We start from the raw sequence: 13,829 nt of genomic DNA, 5'->3' as shown, positions 1-13,829 counted from the left end.
AAAAATCTCGTTCATAATTTAACAAGAAGATTGGGTGGCTTTGAAGAAAATAATATTGACAAGGATTAATTTTGCTGATGTGATTAAATTGAAAATTCTTAGTACTTAATTCAAGGAGCCTTGTCTTATTACCACTATCTACCAATTAAAGACAAGTCGATACATCAATTATGACAGGGCTTAAGTATGACATTTACGGACACTCAGGGGGATATATCTATAGACCGAAAATGTGGCAACACTGCTCGGATGTTCTCTTATCACCATCATCAATACTTCCGGGACCTTTTCTTCAAATTGGGTGTAGAGGATAGCGTACTAGCACTTTGGCCGCCCTTTCAGCCAGCCCTTTGGCTGGCTGAGACCTATTAAAATAAAATAGTAAGTATAAAGCTCTTTTTACCTTCTATAGATGTATAGTCTTCGACCTGTTTTAATCGAAAACTAGGCTAACAAAAGCTGCAGTCCTTTGGTGCGCATGGTTAACCTATAGGCCTAGATTAACAGAGTACATACTCCACTTCATTAATGTGCAAATATATACCATGAATTGCGTCCTTTATCCAAAATTCATTGTTCTCATTGAGGCAAAACTGATGGTTTTCTGGTAAATAGCCTATGGGACAGTCTATATTTTGTACCTTAAATTAAAGAGAGTATACCACTTTGTGCATTTTTTGTTAGTTACAAACACAGCTGTTTAGGTTTACATTTTGTTTTAAGCTCTTTATTGACCCTCAAAAATAACAAATTTTTGGGTAAAATTCTTGTTAATTGACTTCTTGCTAGTCATCTTGGAAAGGGTTTAGGTTAGGAAAATGAAACTTTTAGGGATGGGTCTACAGGCTAAAGTATGTCCCAGGAAGGTATTTCAAAGTACCAACCTTCACTCCTCCCTCTAGAGGGCCCTGAAGTTTGCCTACATGACAGGTCTATTACCTATTGAAATTTTGACAAAACAACATTTTATCTTAATTTTCAGTTACTAGTTGCTTTTTATCTGCCTGTAGTTCTGAAAATGTAATTCCTGTTATTTGAGTAGAATTTTGAGCCATATCAAGTATTTTTTTTCAAAATTTAGGAAATAGGCCTATATTTCAAAAAGAGAATAAAAAAATAGGCTACTCTTTATAAATATGATAAGTAGTTAATATCACAAACTCAAATTGTGACCTAACCTAACTATAAATAATTTTGGTGCTGAGAAAATGTATTCTAGTATTATCTCTTCAAAAACAACCAAAAGCACATAGGATACTTTAATTGAAAATTTGGCATCAAGGAAGAAGAAAATAGCATAAACAGCAAAATAAAACTTATCTATCCAACTTAATCACAGAAAATCTGTGCTTATGGATTATATAACATTAAAAGATAGACTTATAATGAAATAGTACATTTTAGACCAAGGTTTTAATGTGTTAAAGCTTTTTATACCCCATATTTTTGTCATTTTTAAGAGCTCTAAAAGTGCTTAATTTGAATTTGTGATAGACGTGATTATTATATCAGTAAAGAACACATAAAAAGGCATACAAGAGTATGTTCACTTTATTGGTATGTCAATTATATGAACTGCAAAATATTTATCATTCTATCTATAGAGGTAAGTTTGTAATTTACCTCACTCCTTTAATGTGCAAATAGGCTATATACCCTGAATTGGTATAGGCTATGTAGGGGTGGGGGTAAAGTTCAATTCCAATATAAATCCATGTTAATTTAGATTCAGGATTCAATTCTGACTATAGAGGTAAGTTTATTTCTTAGCATCTTGAATAGTCTGTTAATATAAACCTTGTATTACGTGCATATGTCAATATAGAATTTTTTTTACCTTTATCTGAGCTATAGAATATTGTCAATTACTGCTATTTAGAATGCAGTGTAAAGTCAAACAGAAGACAATATCATGCTTTCTCTAATTATTTAGAATGGTAGAAAGTCATTCAGATGACTTTGTATGCCTCATTCTTTTATAGAGCAAGCATAAATTACGTCCTACAGATGACTCTTTATACCTCATGCTATGATAGAGCAAACATGAATAAAGTCATACAGAGGACTTCCTACACTTCAAATTGTTATAGAACAAATATGAATAAAGATTAAATGTTCTTTACAAATATTATAATCACTTCTATTGCAAATTAAAATTGAAGCATTTTTTGAGCTCTTGAAAATGACCTTGAAATTGAAATATGGGGTATAAAAAAGGCTTAAAACATTAGTCTCAGACTATAAAACATTGGTCCCAAACTTTAAAACATTAGTCTCAAACTTACTGTTTCATTATAAATCCATTTTTTATTGTTATATAATCTACAAGCACTGATTTTCTGCAATTAAGGTGAATAAGTAAATTTTGTTCTGCCATTTATGCCATTTTTTTCTTCCTTGATGCCAAATTGTCAATTAAAGTATGTGTTTTGGTCATTTTTGACAAAATAATGTTATGTTTTCTCAGCACCAAAATTATTTATAGTTAGGTTTGGTTAGTTAGGTTAGTTTGGTTTAGGTTAGGTCAAAAAGTACTTAAATTTCAATTTGCAATAGATGCAATTATTATATTTATAAAGAACATAAAAAATGGCATCAATTGGTATATTCACTTTATTGTTAAGTCAATTATATGAAATGCAAAACATTTACTGAATAAAGTCATACAAAGCCAAAGATGATCCCCTGGTGTGAATCACTGTAAAGGAGCTTGCACAAATGAACTTCATAAGCACAATAGTTTACAAAAACACTGAAGTTTCATAATGGGTGAATCAAGCAAACACTCAATTTTGTATGATGATATTTTGATTAAATGTCAATTTAAATTGTGTTTTATTTTCAAGTAGGCTTTTTGGAATATTTGAACAGCGGTGACTGAGGTTTCATTACAGTTGAATTTGTTGCTTGCTGTAAATGGAGTTCTCTTCAAATCTGATTGCAAGTTGGAGAAAAATCCTGTACATTGTGCTTCTTAAAGCTTGTGGCATGTCCCAAACTTGTTGCCTCTGGCTTTCTAAGCAAAAGCTCTGGGTTTTGAGCCCAAAATCCAGCTAACCAGTCTATACCAACTTTTTTAGAGTATGTCCAGCTGTTTGGTACAGTCTTATTGTTTGCAATGGCATAGTTGCAACCAAGGGTTCTGGTGTCTTGACTGGTCAAACCATAACATATTCTGCATGCTTGCAGCAGGTATTGAGAGAGCAATGCTTCTTCTTCAGGCATACAAATAGTAGCAAATCCAAACTTTTGGGCACCACTGTAATGGGCTTTTTCATCATCACTGAGTTTTGAATGTTTTTGGTAGTGTCTGTGAAGGGCTGAACATGACACTCCATGTTTTTCCACCACTGCACTAATTGATAAGCCGCCTTCTAGGTTGACAATAGCTGCTTTAATCATGAAATGCTGGTCAACTTTCTTTTCAGCAACCAATTTAGAATATTTCTCCCACTTAGCTCTTAGAAATTATGGCATTTTCTTCTATTCTGATGTCAAATGTGAAAAAAAAGATGTATAAGCAATTTTTATCATTAGGATACACATAAATAACAGATAAGATAATAACAGATAAGAAAAAATGCTATGTATAGACTGAACTGTAAGAATTCATGTTGATTTTTGAATTAAAATGGAATAGTTGTGGGCATCAAGTAATGGCTAATTGAAGAAAAAGCTAAGGCAGATAGTCCAAACTATCATTAGGGAATCAATGCAATTTTGGCATTAATTCCCTCCTTATTAGAACTATATAAAAATGATGTTATTTTATGCGTTAATAGATATGTCTATCTATTATCTGTCCATGCATCATTCCTAGGGCAGTAGAACCAAGGTAGACAGTCATAGAGCTAAGATAGTGACAGAACCTATAGTTTTCTAGGTATTTGGTTAAAATGACAGTAGAACCAAGGTAGATAGTCATAGAGCTAAGATAACCTATGGTTTTCCAAGTGTTTGGTTAAAATAGCATGGATAATCAGTGGGGTTAATTGTTCCTCTCTTATTGGACCAATATTTGTATGCTATCTTTTACCAAGTCATGCCTGCCTAGACTCTCAGGCAGGTTGAAACAATAATTTAGAATTGACACAGGATAATTAATTTGTGTGGAATGACAGGCAAACAAGCATCTAAAGTCAAAATTGGGCCATTCTGCAAAAAGTGTCAGGCAAGTAGAGGTTGCATGGTATATACTGGGACATGTCCCACTACATGCCACTTCTCCCAGTATAGCTGAAACTTTTAAGTCAATTTTCTCAAAAACGAAAATAGCAACTTACCAAAATGATAGAACTGTCATGTCTGCCATTGAATGAACTATACTAGATGGCTTTATTAGGTTTTCCAAAGAATGCTAGATGGTAGATAAGTACCATGTCCCACTGTATACCCTGTCCCTGTATATACCACTTAATTTCTTCTGTATGACATTTCAGTGCATCATTTAGTTTTAAGGGGAAAAAAAACAGAAAAGTCATCTGTTAGATTTTATTCTTAGATCTAGTGTTCTATATTAGAAGCATAGTCTATATTAAAAAGTCATCCACATGACTTTATTTAGGACACTATTATAATACAAGTAAAAAGTCATCTGTATGATTTTATTTAGGACAATATTCTAATGCATCATCCCTTGCCATTTGTATTGAAGTTTAATTTTTATTGCAGTTTTTAAAAACAATTTTTCACATCACAAATCTTTAACACATTAGACACCTTTTTTGAACTAGATAACTTGGACTTTGTAATGTTTAGAATCAAATAAAGTGTAGACACCTGTTAGTATATTTAAGGGAACAAGTTTTCCACAAAGCCTACTAGAAAATATAATACAATTTAAATTGACATTTATTAATAAAATCTTCATGAAAATTGATTGCTTGCTTGATTTGACTGCTGGATTCACCCACCATGAAACTTCAGTGTTTTGTAAACTATTTTGCTTATAAAGTTCATTTGTGCAAGCTCCTTTACAGTGATTCTCATCAGGGGGTAATTATTGGCCTTAGCTGAATTTTCAAAAACATTTGAGTAATGATCATCTTTTCTCTAGAAATAGAAATATATAATTACACACAAGGTATAAAAAGTCTTTTGTATGAGTTTATTCATGTTTGGTCTGTAATAGTTTGAGACATAGAAAGTTATCTGTATGACTTTATTTATTACCTTTAATTACCTTAAATCGCATTTGCCAGCGAGATAAGGTGGTAGATCCTCCTGTGGTTCTTGCTGGTGGTGAGTGATGTAATTATGTTGGCTTAGCTTCCCAGTCCAGCCTCTACTTGGCCCTCTCCCAGTCCCTGTCAACTCCAGCCTTGAAGGAGTGGGGAGTCTCAGCTTGGATGGTAGACTCGGATAGGCTATTCCAGAGGGGGACCACCCGAATGGAAAAGAAACCATGCTGTTCCCTTCTCCGACATCCAGGCAGGTGAAGCTTAAGACTGTGACCTCTTGAATTGTTAGCCAAAGAGGGGGTGAAGATCTGGTTCAGGTGACCGGATTTGAAAATTTTGCGTGCCATGATCACATCTCCTCTATATCTTCAATAGGTGACGGTTGGAAGTCTCAGAGATCCTAGGCGATCCTGGTAAGGGACATTATTTAAGCCACGGACCAGTTTGGTTGCTCTCCTTTGGACACTTTCAAGGGCTCTTGTGTCCATTTTATTTTGGGGAAAGGCCAAAGTCAAGCCAAACTCAAGGTGGGGACAGACAAGGGATTTATAAAGTTTTATAACCACACATGACTTTCTGGTTACAAAAGAGCGCTTAATGAGTCCAAGAGCTCGATTAGCTTTTGCAACCTGAGCCTGAGTGTGGCTGTGGAATTTTAAATCTTTGTCCACAATGACGCCTAAGTCTCTTTCCTTGGAAACTGCTTCCAACTGATCACACCCTATATGGTAGGGATGGTGGGGGTTATTGTGCCCTAAGTGCAGTACCTTGCATTTTGTTGCATTGAATTGTAGGGCCCAAGTTGATGACCAAGAGGATAGCCTGTCAAGGTCCAGCTGAATGCAGGCTCTTTCTTCTTCAGTTTCAGCAGGCCCAATGAGCTTACAGTTGTCAGCATATAATGTTAAAAGGTTGCATAGATAAGTTGTACAGTCGTTAATATATATGGTGAACAACGTTGGCCCAAGGATGGTTCCCTGTGGGACGCCGCTTATAACCGGGGAAGTGGAGGAGAAAACTGGATCGTCATTATCAGTGTAGATCATGACACGTTGAGATCTGCCAGTTAGGAATGCTCCAATCCAATCAATCACATCCTCATGCACCTGATAAGCTTCAGCAACAGGTATGAATGTTTGGCTTGGTCGAGTAAGAATGAGACATACAAAGTCATCTGTATGAATTTATATCATTCTAAATAATTAAAGAAAGCATGATATTGTCTTCTGTCTTTATCCTACATTCTAAATAGTAGTAATTGACAATATTCTGTTGTTCAGGTGTAAAGAAAAAAGTTTGTGTTGCCAAAAAGTCATTTGTATGACTATATTTAGGCTACTGTATTGTAATAATACAAGGTAAAAAGTCAGCTGTAAGATTTTATTTAGGTTGCTCAGTATATGAAATCATGTAGGCATAGGCTATATCTGTATGACTTTGTTGTTTTCTCTATGTATCACTGGGTTAATATAATTTCTTCCATATGACATTTTAGTGGGTCACATAGATTAAAGGAGATAACCCAAAAGTCATCTGTTTACCTTTTCCATACTTCTTGCTAATAATTTGATGTTTAAAAAGTCATACAGAAGACTTTTTATCATTCTCCAAGTTTAAGGAAACAAAATATTGTCTTTTGTTTGACTTTGTAGTGCTTTCTATATAAGAGTAAATGACAATATTTGTTGCCTAGTATATAAAGGACCAATGACTTTTATTGTCAAATGTTGTTCACCCTAAACCTTACTCATTTTTGCTATCTTGGAAAGAGGTTAGGTTAGGAAATGAAACTTTCAGTAATGAATCTATGACCAAAAATATACTCTGTGAAGGTATTGGCAAGTTTCTAATCATTTTCTGATTTCTAAGTCTTAGAAATTTGCCTATAACATTTTACCTTAATTTTCAGCTATTGGTTTCTTTTTCTCTGGTTCTAGTGCCAAAATTGCAATTCATGATATATATATAAAATTTTCAGCCACATAAATATATTGCAGATTTTTGAAAAATCCCAAATTGGGATTAAGCAAAGTTGATACAAAATTAATGATCATGTAATAGCTATCTCCCAGGTTATTGAAAAGCATACCAAAACCTAAGTGGGTCTCATATTGGGCCCAATTCTAGTATATTTTACTTTCCTTTTTTAAATATGTACATATAATTAAACAGAAATGAGTATAGAGTGGTAGAAAATCATCCCTGGCATCTTCTGTTAGTATTGTGTGTATTCTTCAGGTTTGGGAGTTGGTACAAATTGTAGACATGAACTTACTACTATTTGGGAAGCATTAAAGTACAGTTTTATTCATTTGATATGAGATTGGTCATGTTATTTCTTGTTTTTATTCTTTGTTATCTGTTACATACATAACTTCTTGTTTGTCTTCAAATCAGTTTGTTTTTCTGTTTTGTTTTTTCTATTTGATTTATTCTCTTTTCTATTGAGTAAACTACTGACTGTATAACAGATTTTCTAATAAATAAATAGATGAAAATTTTAGTTTTTGTGGTACTTGGTATTTACCAAGTGGGTCATTCCATGTCAAGTCACCTCTTTAGACCTTGATGAAACTTGGCACAATTGTTGCATTTCTATCCTATTGATAAATACCAAATTTTATTTCTCTATCTATTTTAGTTTTTTTTTTCTACAAATTTTTTAATTTTCTTAATTTAACGTGATTTTAAGCCTCGGTTTTCGTGTCTTGCAATGTAACTTGTAGCTTAAAAAATTAATATCTTGAAAACTATTTGAGATATCACTATGAAACTTTGCATAATATTTAATTAATATATTTAAAATAAAGAAAAAATACATTCACTGAACTATCTCGACTCCAAAAAATAATAAAAATATTACAATCAGAATTTTTTTTTTTTTTTTTAAACTGTTATCATGATTTACTAAAATTGCAATATCTCAGGTCTCAGACCTGGTAGGGTGTTCATATTTTTTTTTTTACATACTCCTTGATACCTAGCCTAACAGATAAACAAAAAAGATATATGGCTTTTTCACATGTTTAGTTAATATTCCAAAAAGTAGAATATTATTAAGAAATTATAAATTTGTGGTTTACTTACATTTAATAAATGTGAAATAAAATAAAAACTGAAGTCTAAGAATCAATATCTTTTACAGCAATTATTAGTTCTGCTTGTTATATTTTTTCCACTTCATCCAACACTCTTCTGTTTTTCTGATACACTCTTTTTTGAAGTAGTACATTCTGCCAGTGCTACTTCATTGTGGTGCATCAACTGTACTGATAATGTGCTCCAACGGTATTATGCACAAGTCTCCTCTTTGAGGCCAGTAAAAGCTGGCAGCAGGTCCTGGAGGGCAAAGAAAAAGAATTTCAGCATCTTCTTCTTCATGAAACACAGTTTTAACAAGTCCAAAGTACCACTTTACATCGTAGTTTGCAGCCACATAATCGTTTAAAGATGGTTGAATGCAGACCCAATCCATAGCAGAATCAAAAGAGAATATTAGAGTTGGATTAGGAATATCAGTAGTCCTCCTTATTTCAATTTCATTTGTATTTAATGGTTTGAAATATTTTAAACTTCTAGTACTGGGAATAGTCTTGGTGGTTAAAAAACGTGACGCTAACTCCAATCTGAAAGCTTTAGCATTTTTTTGTCAATAAAGTGAAAGTTTATTTTTTCAATGTTGACTTAAACTGCAGTTGCTGTCTTGATTTGATTTTCATCTGAAAGTTGAAGGCTGGCTTTTCTCAAAAATCTCTTTACAGTTCCTTCCAAGCCATCACATATTGATTTCCCGTGGCTTGTTGCAAAGAATGAATGTTTGGCTTTCCTTCCAAAGTCTTCATGATGGTTTGTTAGGTTTTTGAAACTATTTCTATTTTTGTATTGACCAGCACAGCCGTCAGTGAAATAATGAACTTGGTTCATTTTGGGATGATTTTCTTTCAGCCATTTTGAAATTTTTTTTGTACGTAATTCACAAAACAAGTGTCATGTTGTAAATCATCACTTATGAAACAATGGTTCGAAAATAAAACTTTATCATCCTTTTTCAAGTAGAGTCGAACTGGATGAATTTTGCATCCACCTCTGTTCCAGTGATAACTTTGAATTTCATTTTGAATGGTGTAAGAATAATTTTCAATAAAATCCATTACTACGATTGCTGTATTCAAAGGCGGATCTTCTTTCAGTTTTTTGAAAGTTATAGACTGATTTTGTAATATATGAATTTGGAATTAGGTTTTCTACAGATTTGCTCAGTAAAGAAATAAAGCCTTCAACGCTGATTGATTGCTTAACTATTTCTGTCCTGTCAGTATTAACCCATTGGCTTATAATTATTTCTTCTTCTAAATAATAATCTTTGCTCAATTTTGCAGTTAAGTATTCAATCAGGGCATCATCAGACGGACAGTTGTCACAATGGCGTAGCATACACTCACTGTTTTCAACATTACAAACCAACATCTTGATCAAATCTATGCAACTTTCTTCAATTTTTACAGCATCTAGTAACAATTTCACATTCTGGTGTATGCTGCATGCACATACTGTATGGGTACCTGCTGACCCAGCAAGGACACACCACTTTGGTCTTATACTGCAAAATTTCGAGAATCCTATTTTCAAGTTGGGGCATTCCCATTTTAAACAAGAGTAAAGCTCTCTTAAATTACTGAGAATAAGTCTTTTTTGAATATAAATATTTTTTTTAATGCTCACTTTATCTTTTGCTCCAGGTAAAACTCTTGAATTCTCATCATTTTGGTAAAAGTCTGTGACAAGTTTAACTGTGTTTTCGGAGAGTGTGTTACCTTTTTTAGGGTCAGGGATGGCTAAGATACCTTTCTCTCGTTTAAGTTTTCTTGCTTGTTTTACCATATATTCGGTCACCTGAAATTCTGTAGAAACTTTTTTCTGTCTCCAAGATTCTGGCACCAAAGTCAGAATCTGGACTTTTTGGGATCTCCCAACAGACATAAGTTTTTCTTTTAAAAGCCCCACAAGCCTATCAAAATTTTCTGCTTTTTCGATAAAATTTCTTTCGTCTTCTTTTTCATCTTCTGATATTTCAATGTCATAATCTAGAGCTTTGGAGATTTTTTTCTTTACTTCTTTTGTTACTTTTTCAACCTTTCTTTTGTAATACAATCCCTTACTATGTGGTTGCAAATTATGAAGTTTAATTAGAAAACCCAAATCATTTAAGGCTGCATTTGTTTGTGAAAGGGAGACATTTCTAGATTCAAACGAATCCAATTCAATCATTAGTTCGTCATCAGATTCATTTTCAGTGATTATAGTTTTTTCTTCACAGAAGTTTCGACATGAAGGGCATATCTTTTGTCCAGGTTTAATAAAAATATTTTTTTCACACAATTGTTTTGAAAAACTTAAAGATACATTTCTTAGTGACTTTTTTATTGGCTTTTTGTGTGTTTTTTTAATGGTTCTATGCATTTTGTTTGATATTTTTCAAATACACAAAGAAAGTAGTAGCTGTGATGGGAACAAACATTTTTAAATTCAATTAAATCGATTCCAGATCTAAGTTGAATTAATTCTTTTTCGTCCTCGGTTAATTCTGATACAGATTGTAATTTTTTGGAAGGTGTAAGGTTTTTTGGAAGGGGTGTTAAGGGCTGACATGGTGGAAAGGATTTCCACAAATGGGATATATGCTGACAGGTCGGAAAAGAGTTCTGTACCTGAGAAAATAGTAGATAATAAAATAATCAAATAATTTTTGATAAAGATCAAATAATAATGTGAAAAAGCCATAAATCTGTTTTGTTTATCTGTTAGCCTATGTATCTAAGAGTATTTATATAAAAATATGAACACTCTACCAGGTCTGAGACATGAGATATTGCAATTATAGTAAATCCCAACAATGGTCTACAAATAAAAAAAAAATTCTGATTATAATATTTTTATTATTTTTTTGGAGTTGAGATAGGTTAGTGAATGTATTTTTTCTTTATTTTAAATATATTAATTAAATATTATGCAAAGTCTCATGGTGATATCTCAAATAGTTTTCAAGATATTAATTTTTTAAGCTACAAGATACATTGCAAGATGCAAAATCCAAGGCCTAAAATCATGTTAAATTCAGAAAATTAAAGAATTTGTAGAAAAAAAAACTATAAGAGATAGAGAAATACAATTTAGTGTTTATCAATAGGATAGCGAATGCAATAATTGTGCCAAGTTTCATCAAAATCTAAAGAGGTGGGTTTCAAAATAATTATTTACTGGGTGATTTGACATGGAATGACCCAAGTGACATATAGCAATCTCAAATTCTGTTGGTCTGTCATTCCTGGTTTTGCTAGTTTAGGCACTTCCAAATAAGCTAGGACAACGGGATTTGACAGGCGTATCAGGCACAAGACTAAGTTAAATTAGAAATAGTTTTTTCCTTGATTCAACCATCTGGGGGTGGAGGGGTGGGGATGGACAGTTAATTTGAAAAAATGAGGTATTTTTAACTTACAAAGGTGTGATCGGATCTTAATGAACTTTTACATTTAGAAGGACATGGCAACTCAGATCTCTTAGTTTAAATCCTGACTGGATCCAATTTCATTGGGGGGGGGGGCTGGAAATCTCGGAAAACACTTAGAGTGGAGAGATCAGGATGAAACTTGATGAGAAGAATAAGCTCAAGGTCTATATTCATGATTGACGTAACTGGACTGAATCTGCTCTCTTTGGGGGAGTTAATGGGGGTATTAATTCAGAAAAGTTAGAAAAACTGAGGTATTTTTTAGCATAAGAATGGGTTACCCTTTGTGGGGTATTTTCAAATTTGATATTTAGAAGGACCTCATGTCTCAGAGCTCTTATTTTAAATCCTGACCAGGTTTTATATTGTCCCTTTTTTTAGATCATCACTTTTTTACAGATATGAACAGAAATATACTTAACCTATTGGAAACTCCATTAGTTCAGGGCAATCTAGCACAGGTAAGTCTTAAGATTTGTGCCTTTGTTTTCAAAGTGCTTAAATGATATAATTTTCAGCATTGTATTTGAGTTTCATGTCTAAGTAATTAGTTGATGTTTTTTCTCTCTCTTTTGTATTTTTTTGTCCCCATATTCTTTATCTCTATCTGATTAATTAGTTTAAAATGACGTTTGTTATTTGCGATCTTCTCTCTCCTTCTTTCTACACTCTCTTTCTCTCTCTCTCTCTCTCTCTCTCTCTCTCTCTCTCTCTCTCTCTCTCTCTCTCTCTCTCTCTCTCTCTCTCTCTCTCTCTCTTCTATATACATTGTTGAAACGTTTGAGTATTATGTTATTTTTGGAATGGAAATTAGTATACAATAATCAATGCTTGCCCTTCTTCTGTGTTTTGTCTTGTTCAGTATTCAGTAATATTAGTTGTGATCAAAATTTACATGGCATCTACTTATTTGTCTTCATCCTTTTTAAATTGTACTTCTATTAGAGCTAGTAAATTTGAAGGTTTGTATTAACTTAAAAAACACAAATGTCATAATAAATTGAAATTAAACCAAATTTAAAATTGCTCTAATTTGCTTTTTAACTTAGTAAGGCTACTCTATCTTTAAATTGTATGTGAAACAACCCTTCAAGTGTTTTGAGGATTCGATAGGGCCCCTTGTCCAACTTTTTAATCGAAACCCCAAATTATAGATGAAACCTTCAGAGACTTTTAGATTTTTTTCCAGCATTCCTGATCTTTTCTGTATAAATCACTTTTTTTTTTACTTGGGTCTGAAAGTTACTCAGAATCTAAGAGATATGATACAAGGAAAATTGTACCAAAAAGATATGATTAGGTCCTTATTGTCAAAACAAACAAAGATTTGTAAAGAGGAACAAGAGCTAAGAGCTCATATGGCACTTGTGACGAGGCGAGAAGAGCTAAGAGCCAAGAGATCATATAATATGAGCTCTAACAAAATTCTATGAATCAATAGATTGATTTAAAAAGGAAAATAAGAGGCTTAATGCCGGTCAAGATTTAAAATAAGAGCTCTGAGTCACGATGTCCTTCTAAAATATCAAAATTCATTAAGATCCGATCACCCACTCGTAAGTTATAAATACCTAATTTTTTCTAATTTTTTCCTCTCCCTTTACCCCCCCCCCCCCCCAGATGGTCGAATCTGGGAAAACGACTTTATCAAGTCAAATTGTGCAGCTCCCTGACACGCCTACCAATTTTCATCGTCCTAGCACGTCCAGAAGCACCAAACTCGCCAAATCACTGAACCCCTACCCCCAACTCCTCCAAAGAGAGCGAATCCAGTACGATTCTGTCAATCACGTATCAAGGACATTTGTTTGTTCTATCCACCAAGCTTCATCCCGATTCCTCCACTCCAAGTGTTTTTCCAAGATTTTCCCCTCCAACTCCCCCCAATGTCAAAAGATCTGGTCGGGATTTGAAATAAGAGCTCTGAGACATGAATTCCTTCTAAAAATCAAATTTCATTACGATCCGATCATCTATTAGTAAGATAAAAATACCCCAATTTTCACGTTTTCCAAGAATTCCGGTTTCCCCTCCAACTCCCCCGAATGTCAAAGGATCTGGTGGGAATTTGAAATTAGAACTTTAAAGCACAAAATCCTTTTAAATATCAAATTTCATTAAGATCTGGTCACCCTTTC

General features: G+C 33.3%; 2 protein-coding genes across 6 annotated transcripts in view; one reads left to right on the top strand and one right to left on the bottom strand.

Annotated features, from left to right (window-relative positions):
• The first annotated feature begins 257 nt into the window (after nucleotides 1-257).
• The window catches only part of LOC136024873 (DNA-directed RNA polymerase II subunit RPB2-like), a 28,074-nt gene continuing 14,502 nt past the window's right edge, over nucleotides 258-13,829 (top strand). For 2 of the 5 annotated variants that reach the window (XM_065700394.1, XM_065700397.1), the window contains exons 1-2: nucleotides 258-381; nucleotides 12,091-12,152. In XM_065700394.1, coding sequence (XP_065556466.1) covers nucleotides 12,093-12,152 — 60 coding nt within the window. In that variant the 5' untranslated portion in view covers nucleotides 258-381; nucleotides 12,091-12,092. Of the gene's footprint in view, nucleotides 386-12,072; nucleotides 12,153-13,829 lie in introns of all 5 variants that reach the window. The other 3 variants (XM_065700396.1, XM_065700395.1, XM_065700399.1) reach the window with 3 other exon arrangements.
• Nucleotides 4,674-13,829, bottom strand: part of LOC136024871 (exportin-T-like) — a 63,581-nt gene continuing 54,425 nt past the window's right edge. Inside the window, exon 4 of the mRNA XM_065700393.1 lies at nucleotides 4,674-5,052. Within this exon, the coding sequence (XP_065556465.1) occupies nucleotides 4,906-5,052 (147 nt within the window). The 3' untranslated portion in view covers nucleotides 4,674-4,905. The remainder of the gene's footprint in view (nucleotides 5,053-13,829) is intronic.

Source organism: Artemia franciscana, chromosome 3, assembly GCF_032884065.1.
Source record: "Artemia franciscana chromosome 3, ASM3288406v1, whole genome shotgun sequence".
In the NCBI taxonomy this organism is placed as follows: domain Eukaryota; kingdom Metazoa; phylum Arthropoda; class Branchiopoda; order Anostraca; family Artemiidae; genus Artemia; species Artemia franciscana.
Note: the sequence above shows the minus strand (reverse complement) of the source record. Positions and strands in the feature narration are given on the sequence as shown.